The following is a 17,994-nucleotide window of genomic DNA, read 5'->3' on the forward strand; positions in this document are numbered from 1 at the left end:
GACAGAGGCTTGCTCAGTATGTCCTTACATTGGCTAAGAGACAATACATTACACAGTCACTCACCACCTAGGGGACTAAAACCTTCCTTCTACTCACATACATAGAGTAACATTGATGCCAGCAACTCACACAACCTTTAGATCCCCACATATTGGCTGTGTACTGCTTGTATCAGACAGAGTCATCCCTTGACAAACATAATGGCATCTGCTGCATTTACAAGGTAAGTCCTAAACCTGGAATGTATTGTTTAATAGTATCATGGCATATCCTTTTATTTCATCACTTGTTACAGTAAGCAAGAAAAGGTGGAAGAGTTGTGCAACCATTATGTAACATGTGACAACAAAGACTTATTTGACTTATATGTGTTCATTAGTAAGTAACAGGCCTCAGATATCAAAGATTCACACACAGTCATACCTCTCAAAAGTACTGATGATCACTGCATGCCCCCAGTTTAGTACCATACATTTGTATTGGAAAATCATTGACAAGAGAATTTAGAAATAAATGATACACCTTGCAGTTTTTGACTTCACAGCCCTCACAAGATCAAACAATAGGCAGGATACAAAACAAGGAGAGTAAAAAGAGCAACATACCCTTGTTTGTGCCGTATCATTAACTCAGCTTTGCTTTCCCCCAAACAAGCAGTCCATTCTTGTTTGCACCATAACAGTAACTCACCTTTGCTCCCCCTCCAAAAGAATGGTCCATTCTTGTTTGTGTCTTAACAGTAACTCACCTTTGTACCCCCAAAAGAATAGTCCATTTTTGTTTGTGCCTTAACTGTAACTCACCTTTGCCCCCCCAACATAACAGTCCATTCTTACTTGTGCCATAACAGTAACTCACATTTTCTCCCCCATCAAAAGAACAGTCCATTCTTGTTTGTGTCATAATGGTAACTCACTTTTACTTACCCCAAAAGAACAGTCTATGCTTGTATGTGCCATAACAGTAACTCAGTTTTTCCCGTTGAACACAACACTTTGCACTCTTGTATGTGCTATAACAATAACTCACCTTTGCTCCCCCTGAAAAGTTCAGTCTATGCTTGTTTGTGCCATTCAATCTGCCCTTCAGTTGTTAGCAAATGCATATCATATTATTGCCAGTTAATATCCTCACACATTTTAAGGCCAATGATATAGCATGGCTTACAGACTGCATGTCTCAAAGTACTGGTCAGATAACAGACAAATGACCAGGAAACACAGAAAGGTAAGACAGAGCTGTATATTTGCAATCAATGAGCATAATAGGTTGTGTGATCACTAAGTGTACTACATCCAAATATAATAATAAATGTGGAACTAGTTTATGGTTTGATATCTGTGTACAGTCTCTTGCAGTTGACTGTGTGAAAAATGACTTCACTTCTTTGCTGCAAAGTTGTTTGTGTGGCAAAGAAGGATAAGGCACCCATCCTGATTTATGAAGGTACATTGGAGTGAGAGTTGAAATCTAGACCTATGTAGACATATCTAATGCATACTAACATTTTTACTGTGTATGTCATATATTGCTTTTCTTCATTTCAACTATTTCTCCCTTTTTATTTCTTTGTTTTCTTTTCTTTTATACTAAATAATACTTAAAACCATGACAGAGCAAACACAATTTGCCAACAAATGAAGAGGGAATTGTGTGGTAATGAAACAGAACCTGCAAACTGTGCGCTGCTTACTTGCATTTCCAACCTTGACAGACCTACATATAACACTTTGTAAGTCTAACCTGACACACCCACCTGATGTAAGCATTCACAGTTGCCATCCCATAAGCACAAATACTGAGGGAGTGTTTGCAGTATGTTTACATCCCTACATGGATCCAATTTTATGGGATTCAGCAATTCTAATGAGTACATACCTCATTTCCATTTTCACTGTGCTGACAACTATGAATCTACACTGTTGGCAACCGTGTAGCTAGGGGAACTGAAGGGGAGATTAATACTCAATACAGAAGGGAGGATATTACTTTGGGATAAATCTACACAGATAAGTACTGCTTTTTAGATGGATATGCCTGCATTTCATCAGCTACATATTGCATGTGCTGGCATGTATCTATGAATAGTCTGTTTAATGTTTTTTATATTTATTTTGATAAGCACACACTTACACCTTTAGCTGTCTGCATTACTTAACAATGTGTACTGTTCATTTGGGGTTGGGGAGCAAAGCTGCATTTCTTTTCTGGCACAAAGATTGCTTTTGGTGCTCTCCTTTTGTTGCATCCAGCCTACTGTCACATATTGGGGTCGGTTCTGTATATATCTCACAAATTTTACAATCCATGTAGCATTTATTTATTTATTCATTTATTTCCAGTTTGATAACCAGGGAGGTCCACTGGGCCCAGTGGGCCCATTTTCAGTGGAGGCCCGGGGAGAAAAGCTCTGTATTACATACAATTAAAACAAGCATAGAGTTTTACATTTATGCAATTATACATACAATTATAAATGTTTTAGAAAACAAATGCAAAATTATATATAGAGATGTAGCAAACTGAAAAGGTGCACAATTAACAGAGAGTAGGGATAGAAAGCTATGTACAGTATTTACATGGTAACTATTCGTTAGATTCAGAGCAAGGTAGTTGTAGAAAAAACAGCATGTACATGAGGAAGTACATGTATAAGCGATATTAGGAGGAGTTATTTAGGAAAAATGCATACCTCTCATCTGTATAGATTTTCACAGAATGTCCAGATTTTTTTCCTATATTTTTTGTCCTTTTGTCATTTTCTGTCAAAATCACTGGCAAATCATAGAGGATTAAAATCAGAAAATAATGACAGACATGAATTTCAGACTTCATACTCTTCAGATAATTCATGCTAATGCAAAACCTGTTATTCTATTGATTTTCTAAGTTTATAAGAACATTATTTAAAAGGTGTCCCTATTTTTGTGCCTTTGTCTACCCATTATCAATGGCTTTTTCCAGATTTCTTGCTCTAAGAGGTTGAGAGGTATGCCATGTAGACTTCTTTCCATGGCTGTATTCCAAATGTTTTGGAATATAGACAGAACACCAGCACAGAGTATACATGGTTCCTTTTCAGCCTGTTGAATTACTCCACCATGTTTTCTGTGTTTCATTTGTTTCTGCCGGGGTTCGCACCTCTACACAGCGCTTACTGAATTCAGATTTTCCCATGGCCATGTGCACATCCCGCTGCGATGCAAACACAGTGAAAAATCACTGTGTAGGCTTTATTAAATCTCTGGGACCGAATATTCATATACTAACATTCTTGCTATCTTAAAACTATATATTGTAATTTTTGTGAATTTTGAACATAATATTCTGCAACAGTTTCATTCTACTTACGGGATGTAATTGGAATTATTAACTCCTTACTTGGTATCTATATAATTACTGTGATTTTGGGAGACTTAATTAACTGAGATCGCCCTTTCTAATGAAACCATTATACTGTTTCTCACTTGTTGCTTTAAAACATTTGAATTTTATTTGTACATGGTCATCTTTATTTCACTTAAGGGCCAAAGTTTTGCTATTTTTGTGATATTTTGGGCTCAGAACATTAACATGACATCTATGTGTGTAATTTCCTCTTAAAAGTTTTTCTTTTTTGCATGGTTGCTCTGTAAAATCACACAGACACACACACACACACACACACACACACACACACACACACACACACACACACACACACACACACACACACACACACACACACACACACACACACACACACACCACATTAAGGAAACATTTAGCAACATCATTCAACCTAAATCTAATAGCATGTTTTTCCCCCTTTTCATGCCTTTCCCAGTTGCTCAGGTTTGCTGCAATTGCTCCTAATCATTATGTCTCCAGTACTACATCTACAGGGGAGGGACCACTCTGGCCATTGTTGGGTTAGAAAGGGGAAGTGGAAACATCAATCAGAAGCAACATGGTAGCATCATTTAATCACGTATACAGTCCATGGATCACAGAAAGTTGATTATGCCATTACTGCGAGGGGGGAGGTTACATGATGCCACTTGCATCACTGCACCGAGTTTCACTTACCTCCTGGAACCACTAACTTTAGAACATGTGTGTGAGTGCTTGTGCATGAGTGGGTGAGGAAAAACAGCTGGAAGGCCATACCAGTCTCAGGCTAGGGAGGTGGAAGAAAAGGGTCCATCTGTTATCATGGCATTCTGTCTGCTATTAGTACACCCATTTCCGAATCATGCATCTCCACTTGTCATAGATATTAATGGAACTCTGCATACCAATAGTGCAGTAATGGTTGGTATATGCAGACATGAGGTTGTGGGGCCTACTCATTTTAGAGCAGGATTTATAATGACACCTCAAGTACCTATCACAAAATGGGCATGAGGTTCTCATACTGATAAAGGGAATATACAAATTCCTTGCAGTAGGATGACATGTTTAACTTTACCTAATGAAAAACTGTAAATGCTACAATACTGTATTTAGAGGGGTGAATGCAGAATAATAATTGTCTTTGTTTACAAAGTTCTCCCCCAAAAACCTATGGAATAGAGGTACTTACTCAGAGCTATTCGTTAATATGATACCCTAAATTTCCATAGCCAAGAAAGGGGAAAACTCATCATTTTGCTCTAAAAGAAAATTTTATTTTTGCTTTTCAAAATTGATCTGATACCATCATGAACATTCTACATTCTGTATTTCAGTGGCATTGTCATAAAAATAGCATATCGACATTTTATAATGAAAATATTAACAGCAGGGAGATTTGTAAAGGTTTCTGTAAGCAGCAAATCCATTTAACCACTTGCTGTGACTATTTCCAATTCAGAGGTGACCCTACTACAGAGTTGTACCACAAAGAGGTGAAGCACCACACTGGGATGTTTCCATGGCCTACCACAAATGCTAACGGGGCATTCTAGGGGAGAGCCCTAATGTCCACCCTGGAAAGATCGGGCCATAAATCCGTCCCTTTTGATGTAATTATAAGACCAGATTCCCCATCAAGCTCAAAAACACTTAAGAATTTTTCAAAGACAAATTTCCTCCTACTAAGTGATGGTATAAGCCCCCTCAAATGCACATAACATGGACTTCTATGCAGAGGTGTACACCAATGCATTGTATAACCATTTAAGCAGTTGTGTATAATCGGCTTTACTTGACTGGATTAAAACAAGGTCTTGCCAAAAAAACAAGCCACCCTGTTGGATCCCTAGTACAAACAGGTGATACAACAAGAGAAAGAAACGAATGTCCATGAACAACAGGGAACTCGCTCAGCAAGGGAAGAAATCCCTCTTTAGCTTAAACAAACATATCGGAGATCTTGTCAAATCCTCCAAAGCTAATTATGAAGCAAAAATAGACTCCCTAGCTAAGGATAATCACAAGGCATTCTTTAACTGCATTCAAAATCTAAAAGGGAATACCCATATATGCATTGAACTGGTTGTGAATGGCACCAACCATACTCAACCAAAGGTTAACCTGCTAACTGCTAGATTTGGAGCAAATGTCACCCCCCTGTCCCCACTAGTCATCCTCCAAAGTATACCTGCCACCATTCCTCAGCCTATTATGCTATCCGAGGCCAAAAACATGGCATCAATAAAGCCAAACACAGCCCAGGTTGTCTTTTAAAAATGTAAAAATTGACCTAGCAGACCCACTTGGATCCCTGTTTAACCACAGCCTGTACACTGGTTTTGTTCAGGATGAAATGGGGGACAGCAACAGTAATACCTCTGCACAAAGAGGGACCATAAACTGACCCACGGAATTATAGGCTCATGAGTTTGACTAGACTCATCTGCAAAGCCGTGAAAATAATCATTATGGACCTTATTTACAAAGACATAGGTAATCTCCAAACTCTGGACCCTACCCAGTTCAGATTCGTTAAATGTCGATCATGCCTGTTGAACATGGTTAACTTCTTCGAGAAAGTCATCAAGATGTTGGATGAGGGACAGACAGTGCATGCTGTCTATCTTGACCTAGCCAAGGCATTTGACACAATCCCCCACTCAGGTATTACAGAGAAACTCTCCCAGTTGGGAATTAACCTCTACATTACTAGATGGGAAGCCAACTGGCACCCTGAAAGGAAACTGTAAAAGTGCATGACTTCACCTCTAGCAAAAGACCAGTCACCAATGGCATACCACAGCATTCTGTGTTGGGCCCCTTACTGTTCAAATGTTATTTCACAGAAGTATAGGCAAATCTAGATGGCCTGTGGCTGTCACTGATGATTGCAAATTGGGAGCAATCATTGAGTTCTCCAGTGATGTTAATATATTGCAGACAAAGTTAACACAGACAAATGATTGGTGCCAAAGCCACAGATTAAATCTAAATGCAAAAAAAGGCATTATTATTATTATTATTATTATTATTATTATTATTATTATTATTATTATTATTATTCCCTTTATTATTATTCCCATTCCCTGCTAAGTACGTTATAGACAGCACCTCCCTAAGTGTAGACCCAGTGGTACATAATCTGGGTACTCCGGCTGATAGCAAAATGAACTTTGAACACCATGTATCCAGAGTAGTAAGAAATTCCTTCTATATGCCACATCTTATAAGTAAAGGTATTGCATCTAGACATAAGTATGTTATATTTCTTTATATTGGGCCCTCATCAGTCCAGTAATTGAGTACAATGCTCGCTCACCAGACATGTGCAACAATTGGAGATACCATGGAGGCTTCTCACCAAGAAATTACAGGTTACACAAAACAAGTTTTATGCAGAAAAACTGAAAATTCTGTCACTTTATTCTGTCTCCTACAGGTTGCTAAAGGTGAACTGTGCCTGGCTTACATGGCAGTCTCTGACACAGCCCTGATGAAAATGCTACATATTTCAAACTGCACGAGGGTCACTTACTCCAGGGATCTTAACCTAGCCTCTGACTTAAACCGGTCTTGCTAGGGGGAGAGAGAGAGAGAGAGATACATATATTTCCCACAGACTGTTAATCCTCTGGAACAATGTTCTGATTCACGTGAAACTGACCCCCTCTCTCACCCTCTTCAAACGCAACCTAGATCAATGGATGGGTGACCACAAATTCACACCTGAGTTGACACCCATGTCCCTCCTGGATAGAAAAAGTCATTATTAACTACCATAGACCGCTAACTCTGCGAACTTCACTCACCTAACCATCAACAATTGAGACCACTCGGAATAAATAGGGCTAGGCTTGTAAGGGCTCTAGGGCTGTTAGCCTGGTAACCTTTTATGAACCTACAAACCTATAAACTCTCCTCCTAGAAATGCCTGCATAAGGTAGCTTGGCCAGTCATGTTAACGAACACAGTCAAAGGTTCATGGTAACCCATTACGTTCAGTGGGTAAGATCATATTAGAAATAAGTGCTGGGGAGTTTAGTGGACAGGGGGAAGTGGAGGATTGTGCATGTGTGTGTGTTTGTGTGCATGTGTGTGGTGGTACGTGTGAGTGTATACAGAGGGATGAATTACTGCAAGTGACAGTGTGTGTGTATGTGTGTATGTGTGTGTGTGTGTGTGTGTGTGTGTGTGTGTGTGTGTGTGTGTGTGTGTGTGTGTGTGTGTGTGTGTGTGTGTGTGTGTGTGTGTGTGTGTGTGTGTGTGTGTGTGTGCACGTGTATGGATAAGTGAATCTGTGAGTCTGATTAGATGGGGGACTGTATGTGTATGTATGTATGAATGACTGTCTGCATGTGTGTGGGGGACTGTAATATCTCTAAACTCCCCTAGACTAAAAAGATAATCCTGCAAAATTGGGGAGACACTAAATATTAGGGATATTTGTGAAAACCTGCCCTAATGGTACATCAAACTTAATAGACAAAAAGGTTTGCAGGATGAAAGATGTGAAGTGGGGGAGGAAGATTAGAGACCAGGGATAGAACTTAAATGTAGTAAAAGGGTTTGAAAGCATTTCCACTGCCACAGAAAAAAAGATTTCTAACAAATTGGAATTTTGGTCCTCACTGCTAATGCTAGACAACAGGGAAGTGATGTTAATTAGCTTAAGTTAAGAAAAAAAATTCTAATATGAGGGGAAAAAACAATTTTGAATCCTATACTCTTAGTACAGGCAGCAGCACATTTACAAAGAAGAGCAACATCAGTTACTGATAACATTCTTTAAACATTAGCTTAAATCATTAAAAAATGGCAAAGAAGAATGGGGGAAACCTTCAAATCCTGTATTTGACTCAGGCATACTTCTTTACAAGTGCTTTAAGCTTCTTGACTGCACAGAGACTCTTGCAAAGATAGTTTGTCCTACATAATAGGAAGTGTGATGCTGTAATGTCTGGTATAACTGAAATGGCTGTAGTACTTCATCCGGTACAAAGAGTTGGGCAGGTACAAGGTAAGATCATGATAATTGTGTAAAATCAGGAATAGCAGAGAGGGATGTAGTTGTTTCGTGTGTGTGTGTGTGGGGGGCTACCATATCATATGACTCAACGTCATACTCAAGACGTCCGGACAAAACTGGGAGAAACACTAAATGACACCACGGAGATTATGTAAATACTAAACCTGTCAATTAAAAAGGTAATGTAGCAACAGATGCAGAATCTCAATTTTCATTCTGAACAATACATTTGTTATGCACAATACTCTTACTGGGACTTTATATATGTATTGTTTTGTACTGCTAATAATGTAATTTGCATATGTGGGGCTTTTCCCTTAGGCCCTCCACTGAAAAGAGGTTTCTCACCCTACTGGACTTTCCTAGTAAGCAAAAACAAATAGATAAAAATACATAAATAAAAATGAAATTGTAATATCCGGAAGTAATAAATGACTGTAATTAAACATGATTTATGAGGCACAGGAGAGTTTTGTACAATTGTGACAAAATCAATATATGTACATGTAGAATGCAGGATACATGTGACTGCAAACAGTGGTACATCTATGAACACGAAAGAGAATGACCTGGGACTATATGTTTTGTTACTTGTTCAGGCAGAATGACCTATCAGTGAAAATACTTGTATGTCTGCACACAAATTGGAGGATGTCCTATGACTGGGAATATCCATATGTGCACATGCATGATGCTGGTAATAATGTATAACTTGGGATATTGGTACATGTTTATGCAAGATACAGGATGATCAGTGACTCTGAATGCTGCTGTATGAATATGCAGGATGTAAGGTGACCTGTAACTGTGAATATCTCTACATGCACATACATAATGCAGTATAACATGTGGCTGTGAATAAAGGTGCACATATATGAAGGGCACAATATGGCCTGTAACTGTAAATAACGGTAAATATAATCCCGTATTGTATGCTAACCCGTAATTGTGAATATTGGCACATGTAAGCATGTGCTGTACTTTAATCTGTAAATGTGAATATCAGTACATGTAAGCACATGTAGGATATCTGTACCTGTGAATATCAGTACATGTAAACACATGTTGTAGGATAACCTGTAACTGTGAATATCAGTACATGTAAGCACATTTTGTAGGATAACCTGTAACTGTAAATATCAGTACATGTAAACACATGTTGTAAGATAACCTGTAACTGTGAATATCAGCATATGTAAACACATGTTGTAGGATAACCTGTACATGTGAATATAAGTACATGTAAGCACATGCCGCAGTATAAAATTTAACTGAGTATTAATACATGCAAGCACATGTTGTAGGATAACTTGTAACTGTGAATATCAGTACATGTAAATATGTTGTAGGATAACCTGTACATGTGACTATCAGTACATGTAAGCACATGCTGCAGTATAAAATTTAACTATCAATACATGCAAGCACATGTTGTAGGATAACTTGTAACTGTGAATATCAGTACATGTAAGACATGTTGTAGGATAACCTGTAACTGTGAATATCAGTACATTTAAACACATGTTTTAGGGTAACATGTAACTGTGAATATCAGTACAGGTAAGCACATGCTGCAGGATAACATTTAACTGAATATCAGTACATATAAACACATGTTTTAGAATAACCTGTAACTGTGAATATCAGTACATGTAAGCACATGTAGGATAACTTGTAACTGTGAATATCAGTACATGTAAGCACATGTTGTAGGATAACTTGTAACTGTGAATATCAGTACATGTAAGCACATGTTGTAGGATAACCGGTAACTGTTAATATCAGTGCATGTAAATACATGTTGTAGGATAATTTGTAACTGTGAATATCAGTACATGTAAACACATGTTGTAAGATAATATGTAACTGTGAATATCAGTACAGGGGTGCATATGTTGTAGGATAACTTGTAACTATGAATATCAGTACATGTAAGCAAATGTAGGATAACCTGTAACTGTGAATATCACTACAGGGAAGCACATGTTGTAGGATAACTTGCAACTGTGAATATCAATACATGTAAGCACATGTTGTAGGATAACTTGTAACTGTGAATATCAGTACATATAAGCACATGTTGTAGGATAACCTGTAACTGCGAATATCACTACAGGGAATCACATGTTGTAGGATAACTTGTACCTGTAAATATCAGAGTGTGGAAGTGTAATTATGATTATCAGTATGTATACCAACAACATACAGTAAGATATGTGAATACAATAACAATATATTTGCATGCATAGTGTATTTTGATCTACAACTCTCACTATCAATGAACCTACACAAAACAGTATGATCTGTGAATGTGAACAATTGTATATGTACATTTACAATACATAATGGTCTGTAAATGTAACTATCAGTATATGCACATGCAGGAGCAAGGATGACCTGTAATTGTTAAAATCAGAATGTGGACTTGCATGATCACATTTGAATGTGGATATGAATGCATGTATCTGCACAAGAAAGTATGACCTGTAAGTGGGTATATTAGTGAATGTACATGGGGGGGTGCAAGATGACCTGCGATTGCAAACATTTTTACATTTACATACACAATGCAGTATGGCAAATAACTGTACATATTAGTACATGCTGTAACTAGACATGTAATTGTGAATATCAGAATGTGTACTTGTAGAATCATATGTGATATGAATATTAGTATATGTACATTCAAGACCTAGAAAAACTTGTAACTGCGAATATAAGCACATGCACATGTACAATGCAACATGGCATGTAAATATAAATATTAGTTCATGAACATGCCAAATGCAGGATGACTTGCAGTTAAATTTTAGCAGTTTCACATGTGCAGTGATATATTGCATGTAACAGTGAATATTTGAATGTTTACATGCAGCTTCATGTGTAGCTGTATATTTAAGAGCACATGCATGCCATATCCACTATGATACATGATTATTAATATTGGAACATGCACACTCTCAATGCAAAAGAGGAAAGGAATAAAATTCAGGCCATACCTTTTGTCTTCGTCTCCCCCTTGATAATTCTTCTCCTGTGAAGGACGTACACACAGGTTAATATAAGGCACAGTAATATCCCAGCAATAATAAAAGGCTTTGCAGTGTCCAGAAGATCGGGCCCTGCAACAGAGAAAGTTTTAGAGAAACAGAGATAGATATTTATGCACTAATGAAGGTGGTATTTATGAGATAGTTATTGACAAAAAGCTGTGGGACTTTATGCAAGAAAAGACAGAGGCAGCTCATACAATACCATTCTATGTTTGAAGTTGATGAATGTATCCATGAACCAATCTTCTATAGCTATGTGCATTGGATGATTTGCTATACTTGTAACTGCCTCACTAACCCCATACATAAGTAGCAATTCAGAGCTCTCATCTGTGTTAATCAATAAGTTAGTATTTAAGAAACAATTCAGAGCTCTCATCTGTACTAATCAATAAGTTAGTATTTAAGTAACAATTCAGAGCTCTCATCTGTACTAATCAATAAGTTAGTATTTAAGTAACAATTCAGAGCTCTCATCTGTACTAATCAATAAGTTAGTATTTAAGTAACAATTCAGAGCTCTCATCTGTACTAATCAATAAGTTGGTATTTAAGTAACAATTCAGAGCTCTCTTCTGTACTAATCAATATGTTAGTATTTAAGCAACAATTCAGAGCTCTCATCTGTACTAATCAATAAGTTAGTATTTAAGTAACAATTCAGAGCTCTTGTTTGTACTAATCAATATGTTAGTATTTAAGTAACAATTCAGAGCTCTCATCTGTACTAATCAATAAGTTGGTATTTAAGTAACAATTCAGAGCTCTCATCTGTACTAATCAATATGTTGGTATTTAAGTAACAATTCAGAGCTCTCATCTGTACTAATCAATAAGTTAGTATTTAAGTAACAGTTCAGAGCTCTCATCTGTACTAATCAATATGTTGGTATATAAGTAACAATTCAGAGCTCAGTAAGTTAGTATTTAAGTAACAATTCAGAGCTGTCAGCTGTACTAATCAATACGTTTGTATTTAAGTAAAAATTCAGAGCTGTCATCTGTACTAATCAATAAGTTGGTATTTAAGTAACAATTCAGAGCTCTTGTCTGTACTAATCAATAAGTTAGTATTTAAGTAACAATTCAGAGGTCTCATCTGTACTAATCAATAGGTTAGTATTTAAGTAACAATTCAGAGCTCTCATCTGTACTCATTAATAAGTTAATATTTAAGTAACAATTCAGAGCTCTCATCTGTACTAATCAATAAATTGGTATTTAAGTAAAAATTCAGAGGTCAATAAGTTAGCATTTAAGTAACAATTCAGAGCTCTCTTCTGTACTAATCAATAAGTTAGTATTTAAGAAACAGTTCAGAGCTCTCGTCTGTATTAATCAATAAGTTAGTATTTAAGTAACAATTCAGAGCTCTCATCTGTACTAATCATTAAGCTGGTATTTAAGTAACAATTCAGAGCTCTCATCTGTACTAATCAATAAGTTGGTATTTAAGTAACAATTCAGAGCTGCCATCTGTACTAATCAATAAGTTTGTATTTAAGTAACAATTCAGAGCTCTCATCTGTACTAATCAATAATTTAGTATTTAAGTAATAATTCAGAGCTTTCATCTGTACTAATCAAAAAGTTAGTATGCGTGTCCCTTTAACATCATTGCATATATGATACAACTCAGTAGTACACCAGGGCTTTCAGGTATATTGTAATCACATCATAAAAGTAATCATTTGTGCTGCATTAAAAACTCAGTATATTTGCATGTGTCTTACAATAAACAAATCTGCCCTTCTAGATAAAAATTAATAGCCAAAGGTTATCAGATAAAAGGTAATTTTGTCCAAATTAACAAAAAAATCCTAACATTTTTAAAAATACTTTTTGATGAGGTGGATGGTGGAGTTTAAATCCCTGAACTGCCACTTAAAATGCCACAAATTGGTGGTACTACTGCCACCAGTGTGAAGAACGGTCTTAGCTGGCACCAGAGAGATGGTCACACCACTTGTATTTAGTAGAGTAAGAAAAAAGTAAGAAAGTACATAAAAGTCTAATTCACCAATTAATTCACAAAATGCATTTGGCCACAACAGAATAATGGGAAATTGCATTTCTGTTCTAGGCATTGTCTTTCAACATCCACCCTAGATTAGACTCTACACAGGCCACCTACAGAGTTGAGCCTTTGACCTAGCACCCTTGACCTTTTCTTTGCCACCCCTTCTGTGAACCATAATGTCTTCCAGTACTCCTTTCCCATGGTAACTGCTTTTCATGGATGTTATTATTTTCACACACACACATGCACAAAACCCCCAGGTAAGGCTTTCAAAATTGTTTCTGTTCCCCACAGTTTTCTTCCTTGATGGTAGTACTGCCACCACCATGGGTATGGATAGGGACCTCCAGCTACAAGCATGCATGTTGATATTTTCACTTGCAGTATGCCCAAGAAATCTAGCTTAATGCAGGAAGAAACCACAGCTTGTTAACCTACAGTGGTAAATGATGACCCTTCTCTTAGATAATAAATATAAATAATACATTTATACAAAACAGGCAATAGACTTAAAATGGAGTAAACAAACTTTATTTACAGTGCAGTTACAAATGAAATAGGCAAATTCATAAGAAAGTCTACAAGGAATGTCAGCATACAGCTAGTTACACCGGGCAGAGTATGTATAGAAAAACAATTCTTCAGATAACTAAAGTATCCTATCTTTTTTCTACAGAATGCTGGACTTACGACTTTAAGTTAGAAAAAAATGTTAAAAAATGGATAGGCAGAGGAGCCAACCATTTCACGAGTGTGCTTAATTTCTTCCCGGGAAAGACAAGAAGGAATAAAGACCAGTCTCAAATATTTATACATTTCAGTTCCTCAGTCATTTTCCTCAGAGTCCTTATTTCCATTTTGCAGAATAAGAGAGGTCTAGTTACATTATATCAGACTACATTAGTAAAACAAGTTATTTCACTTTAGACCCCTTTATCAAGTTATTCAGGAGCAGTACATTTATATATTATAGATAACTTCCTTTCAACAGAAATCATTATATCATCTTATTTTAGTTGTATGCTTTCCCACACCAAAAGTAACTAAGTCAGTTCTCCTCATGAAGAAAGGCTTAATTACATCAGTACAGAACAATAAAAAGTACTTGTACATAAGATATCACATACATCTTTTAGCTGTCTGTATGCCTGCTTTTTTCACAGTTCTAATCAGCTACTTCTTTGAAGTGGACTATATTGGCATTTTATGACCTGATAGCACTGGAGATGCAAATTGTTATATTTTACATTCTAAATATTATATTTCTGCATTCCCCTTATCTCTTTTCATATTTACAAGAGAAAGGTTGCATGGTTACACAAATATTGCAGACCAAATGTGCTATCAGATGGAAATAAGAAAGAAAAAAAATACATAACATTTTAAGTTAGTTTTCATTAATGTTATATGAAATGAATAGTTGTATTCAGTATTGGGTCCCTTTATCTCTTGCTTCCAGATCAGATCAACTTATAGTTTTAAAAGTTATGATTAGGCATGTGCTCCAGGAAGCCACTAAGGAGTTAGCTCAATTTTCCATCTGACACAGAGCACTGTCTTGTTAACATATTAGGCAAATGAAGGCTGAAATAACCAAACCTTGGACTATAGGAAGCAACTTGTTAACAGCCAACACCTTAACCTTCTGTGCAAACTGCCAGGCATCATCAGTGGCAAAATATTACCCAGATCAGGCACCTTAGTTTGACATCAGACCTTGTTACATATTCTTGTACTCTTCTATCTTGATCAGTGCAGTGGTTATCATGGGCTTTCAAATGGTGGCAGTAAATGATCATGGTAAATGCACATTTCATGGCCCATTCATATTATACCCTACCCTGCATAAACTGCATTGGTTGACTGTCATAAAAACGCCTGCCTTTAAAGTCTTTGTTGACTTTCCATGCCGTGCATGGCATGTGTCCTGTCTTTTTGAAGGAGCTTTTGTTGCCATGTATCCTGACTAGACTGTTTACATCATCAAATCAGGGTTGGGAGGGTGGCCTAATGGTTAAGGTGTTTGCCTTACAAACACAAGGTGCAGGGTTTGAGTCTCACAAGGGGTAATTGGCTAGGCTTACAATGGCTTGCAAGAGCAATTAGCTTAGTACTAACCTATGAAATGAAGAGCTGCTTGATTTTCATTCAACAAATTTAGAGACCTTGGTTAGACATCCATTTGTCTATTTGGCCTCAGTCCTTAGTAATCTACTACACTCCTTGATACTAGCTTACAAGGCAATGGCCTCATTCTGAATGTCATGAGTATTGAAGTATTTTTTAAATGTATGAAGATCTGTAATCTAGCTTGTTCTAACAATTTCACTAGAATACTAGTCTTTCTGCAGAGTTTATTTATAAGTTTATCTGCTATTTTAATATATATATGCTTACAGTTATTTACATAAACCGAGATTAAAAGTTAATGTTTAATGCACTCATTTGTGCTAGAGATGCACTCATTTATGCCATAATGTCAACCTACTGAATTCACCATTGACTCGGTTGTAAAATACTACACTAACATATTGTATTAATTTATGCCCTAGTCAGAACCTACTTCACTCATCTTTGCCCCAATAACAACCTACTGCAGTTACCTGTGCCAAGTCACAATCTAGTACAACTTCCTGTATCTCACTGGCTACTTTCTACATTTACCATAGCTCAGTTGCAACCAATTTATTTACCTCTGTCCCCGTAACAATCCTAGTAACAACTACCTCACTAACACTTTCCTAACAATCTAAAGTACCAAGCAGTTCCTGAGTGACAGCTTAACAGAATCCCCTGACTTTCCATAACAACCTTCTGTACTCACTTGTATCCAGGTAACACCCTATAGCCCCCACACCCCTGAAGTTATTTACACCAACTCTGAGACCACCATACCTCGAAGTAAACGGAATAGTTTGAGAAATGGAATCTCAGACTTAGCATATGAAAGTTCGATCTTTTGGCCATTCAGTCATCATGTTTTGGGACTCTCTCTAGCGTGTCCTTCCATTTGAAATGGTTACCATAAAATACAGAAGAATAAGCAGGACCAGCAGTAGGGGAGCTATACCATTTGTGAATATCCATAAGATGGGTAAGTAATTAATAATTGGTTTTGAAGTAATCTCTGAATTTAGAGAAGTTATTAAGGGCCGCAAGGCAGGTTTCCAGGGAAAAGGTCACAACAAGATGGTCAGATTTGACTAGAGTGGGGGTAACAACTGAGATGATGCAATTGGAGGGAATATTTATAAGCATGGGATGTGAAAGATTAATACCTCTTGTGTGCAAGAGGATCATTTGGTCAAGCCTATCACCACTTATGAAGTCCATAATTCTCTGGGCAGCACAATTGTTCTCAGTATTCATTTGGAAGTTTATGAATGGATAAGTGGTCAGCCATAAGAGATGTCTGTGGCACAATGGCTCATTTTTATAACCATTTAAGTTATTCTGCATGCTTAGAAAGGGTCATAGATGGGGGTACTTTAATTGTCAATAATATCATAACTAATGCTATTGAGTGAGCTAGGATTTCAACCAGTTCCAGATTTGTATCATGTATATGGGTTGCAAATAAATGCAGATACACTCCTACTGCTACTGGGGCACTGAAACACATGGAAGGCACTGCATCCTGGAATAGAGAAAGTGATATCATAACAATGGATGCAGTTTTGTGTAATTATACAACCGGTAATTTCTTTGAGGGTAAGTAAAACCTCAAATTAATTTGTATAAGCTCCACTCTTTACTGTCAGGCATTCTTTCTTTCATTTCTCAATTATACAAGTAATTTAATTCAGGTTTATGTGGGAGTCAGAGGCTATCTCAGCTCTGTAGGGGCACACAGCATAAAAAACTAATTCCAGACAAGCCACCAGCCATACGCATGCTGCCCCCCACACACACATGCACATACATATGTTCACTTACACTAGCCATTCAGAGGGCACCCCCCTCACACACACACACACAGATACACATGTTCACCCACACCAGCCATGCACAGGAAATACGCACGTGTGTGCCAGCACTCCCATCCACACAAACACACATACACATTTTGAGTCACACCAGCCATGCACACTTATGTGCAATTTGAAGTGTTGCTAAATTCCTTTATGGCACATATTGGGAAGGCTGATGGAAAGCACAGACTAGGAAGAAAACCTTTGAGGCTCTAGCAAAGGTAAGTAGATGTACCAGAGTAGGTACTTCAGCCAAGATCTAAACTACAGAACCAAGTAGCATAAAGGAACACTGTGAACCCTGTGATGTCCACTTATTTCATTTATTTCTGAAGTCCAAGAACAAGGACAGTCTACACAATACATTAGTGATATAGGTGACTTCTGCAGGGTCCCAGAGTATTTTGGTGGAAAAGCCTGGACTAAAACCTTCATCGACAGGTTGGCAGTTTCATGCTGAAATTGTTTTAGTATTATACCTTCTAACAATATGACAGATTCAGAAAGCTGTTTCTGCTCAATGCATACAACTGGCTGCCTGCTTCAGT

General features: G+C 37.2%; 1 protein-coding gene across 1 annotated transcript in view; it reads right to left on the bottom strand.

Annotated features, from left to right (window-relative positions):
- The window catches only part of LOC122807958, a 185,906-nt gene that overhangs the window by 69,247 nt on the left and 98,665 nt on the right, over nt 1-17,994 (bottom strand). The window contains exon 6 of the mRNA XM_044078989.1: nt 11,402-11,436. Within this exon, the coding sequence (XP_043934924.1) occupies nt 11,402-11,436 (35 nt within the window). The remainder of the gene's footprint in view (nt 1-11,401; nt 11,437-17,994) is intronic.

The sequence above is a fragment of the Protopterus annectens genome, chromosome 8.part0 (assembly GCF_019279795.1).
Source record: "Protopterus annectens isolate FY-2018-M chromosome 8.part0, PAN1.0, whole genome shotgun sequence".
Lineage (NCBI taxonomy): Eukaryota > Metazoa > Chordata > Ceratodontiformes > Protopteridae > Protopterus > Protopterus annectens.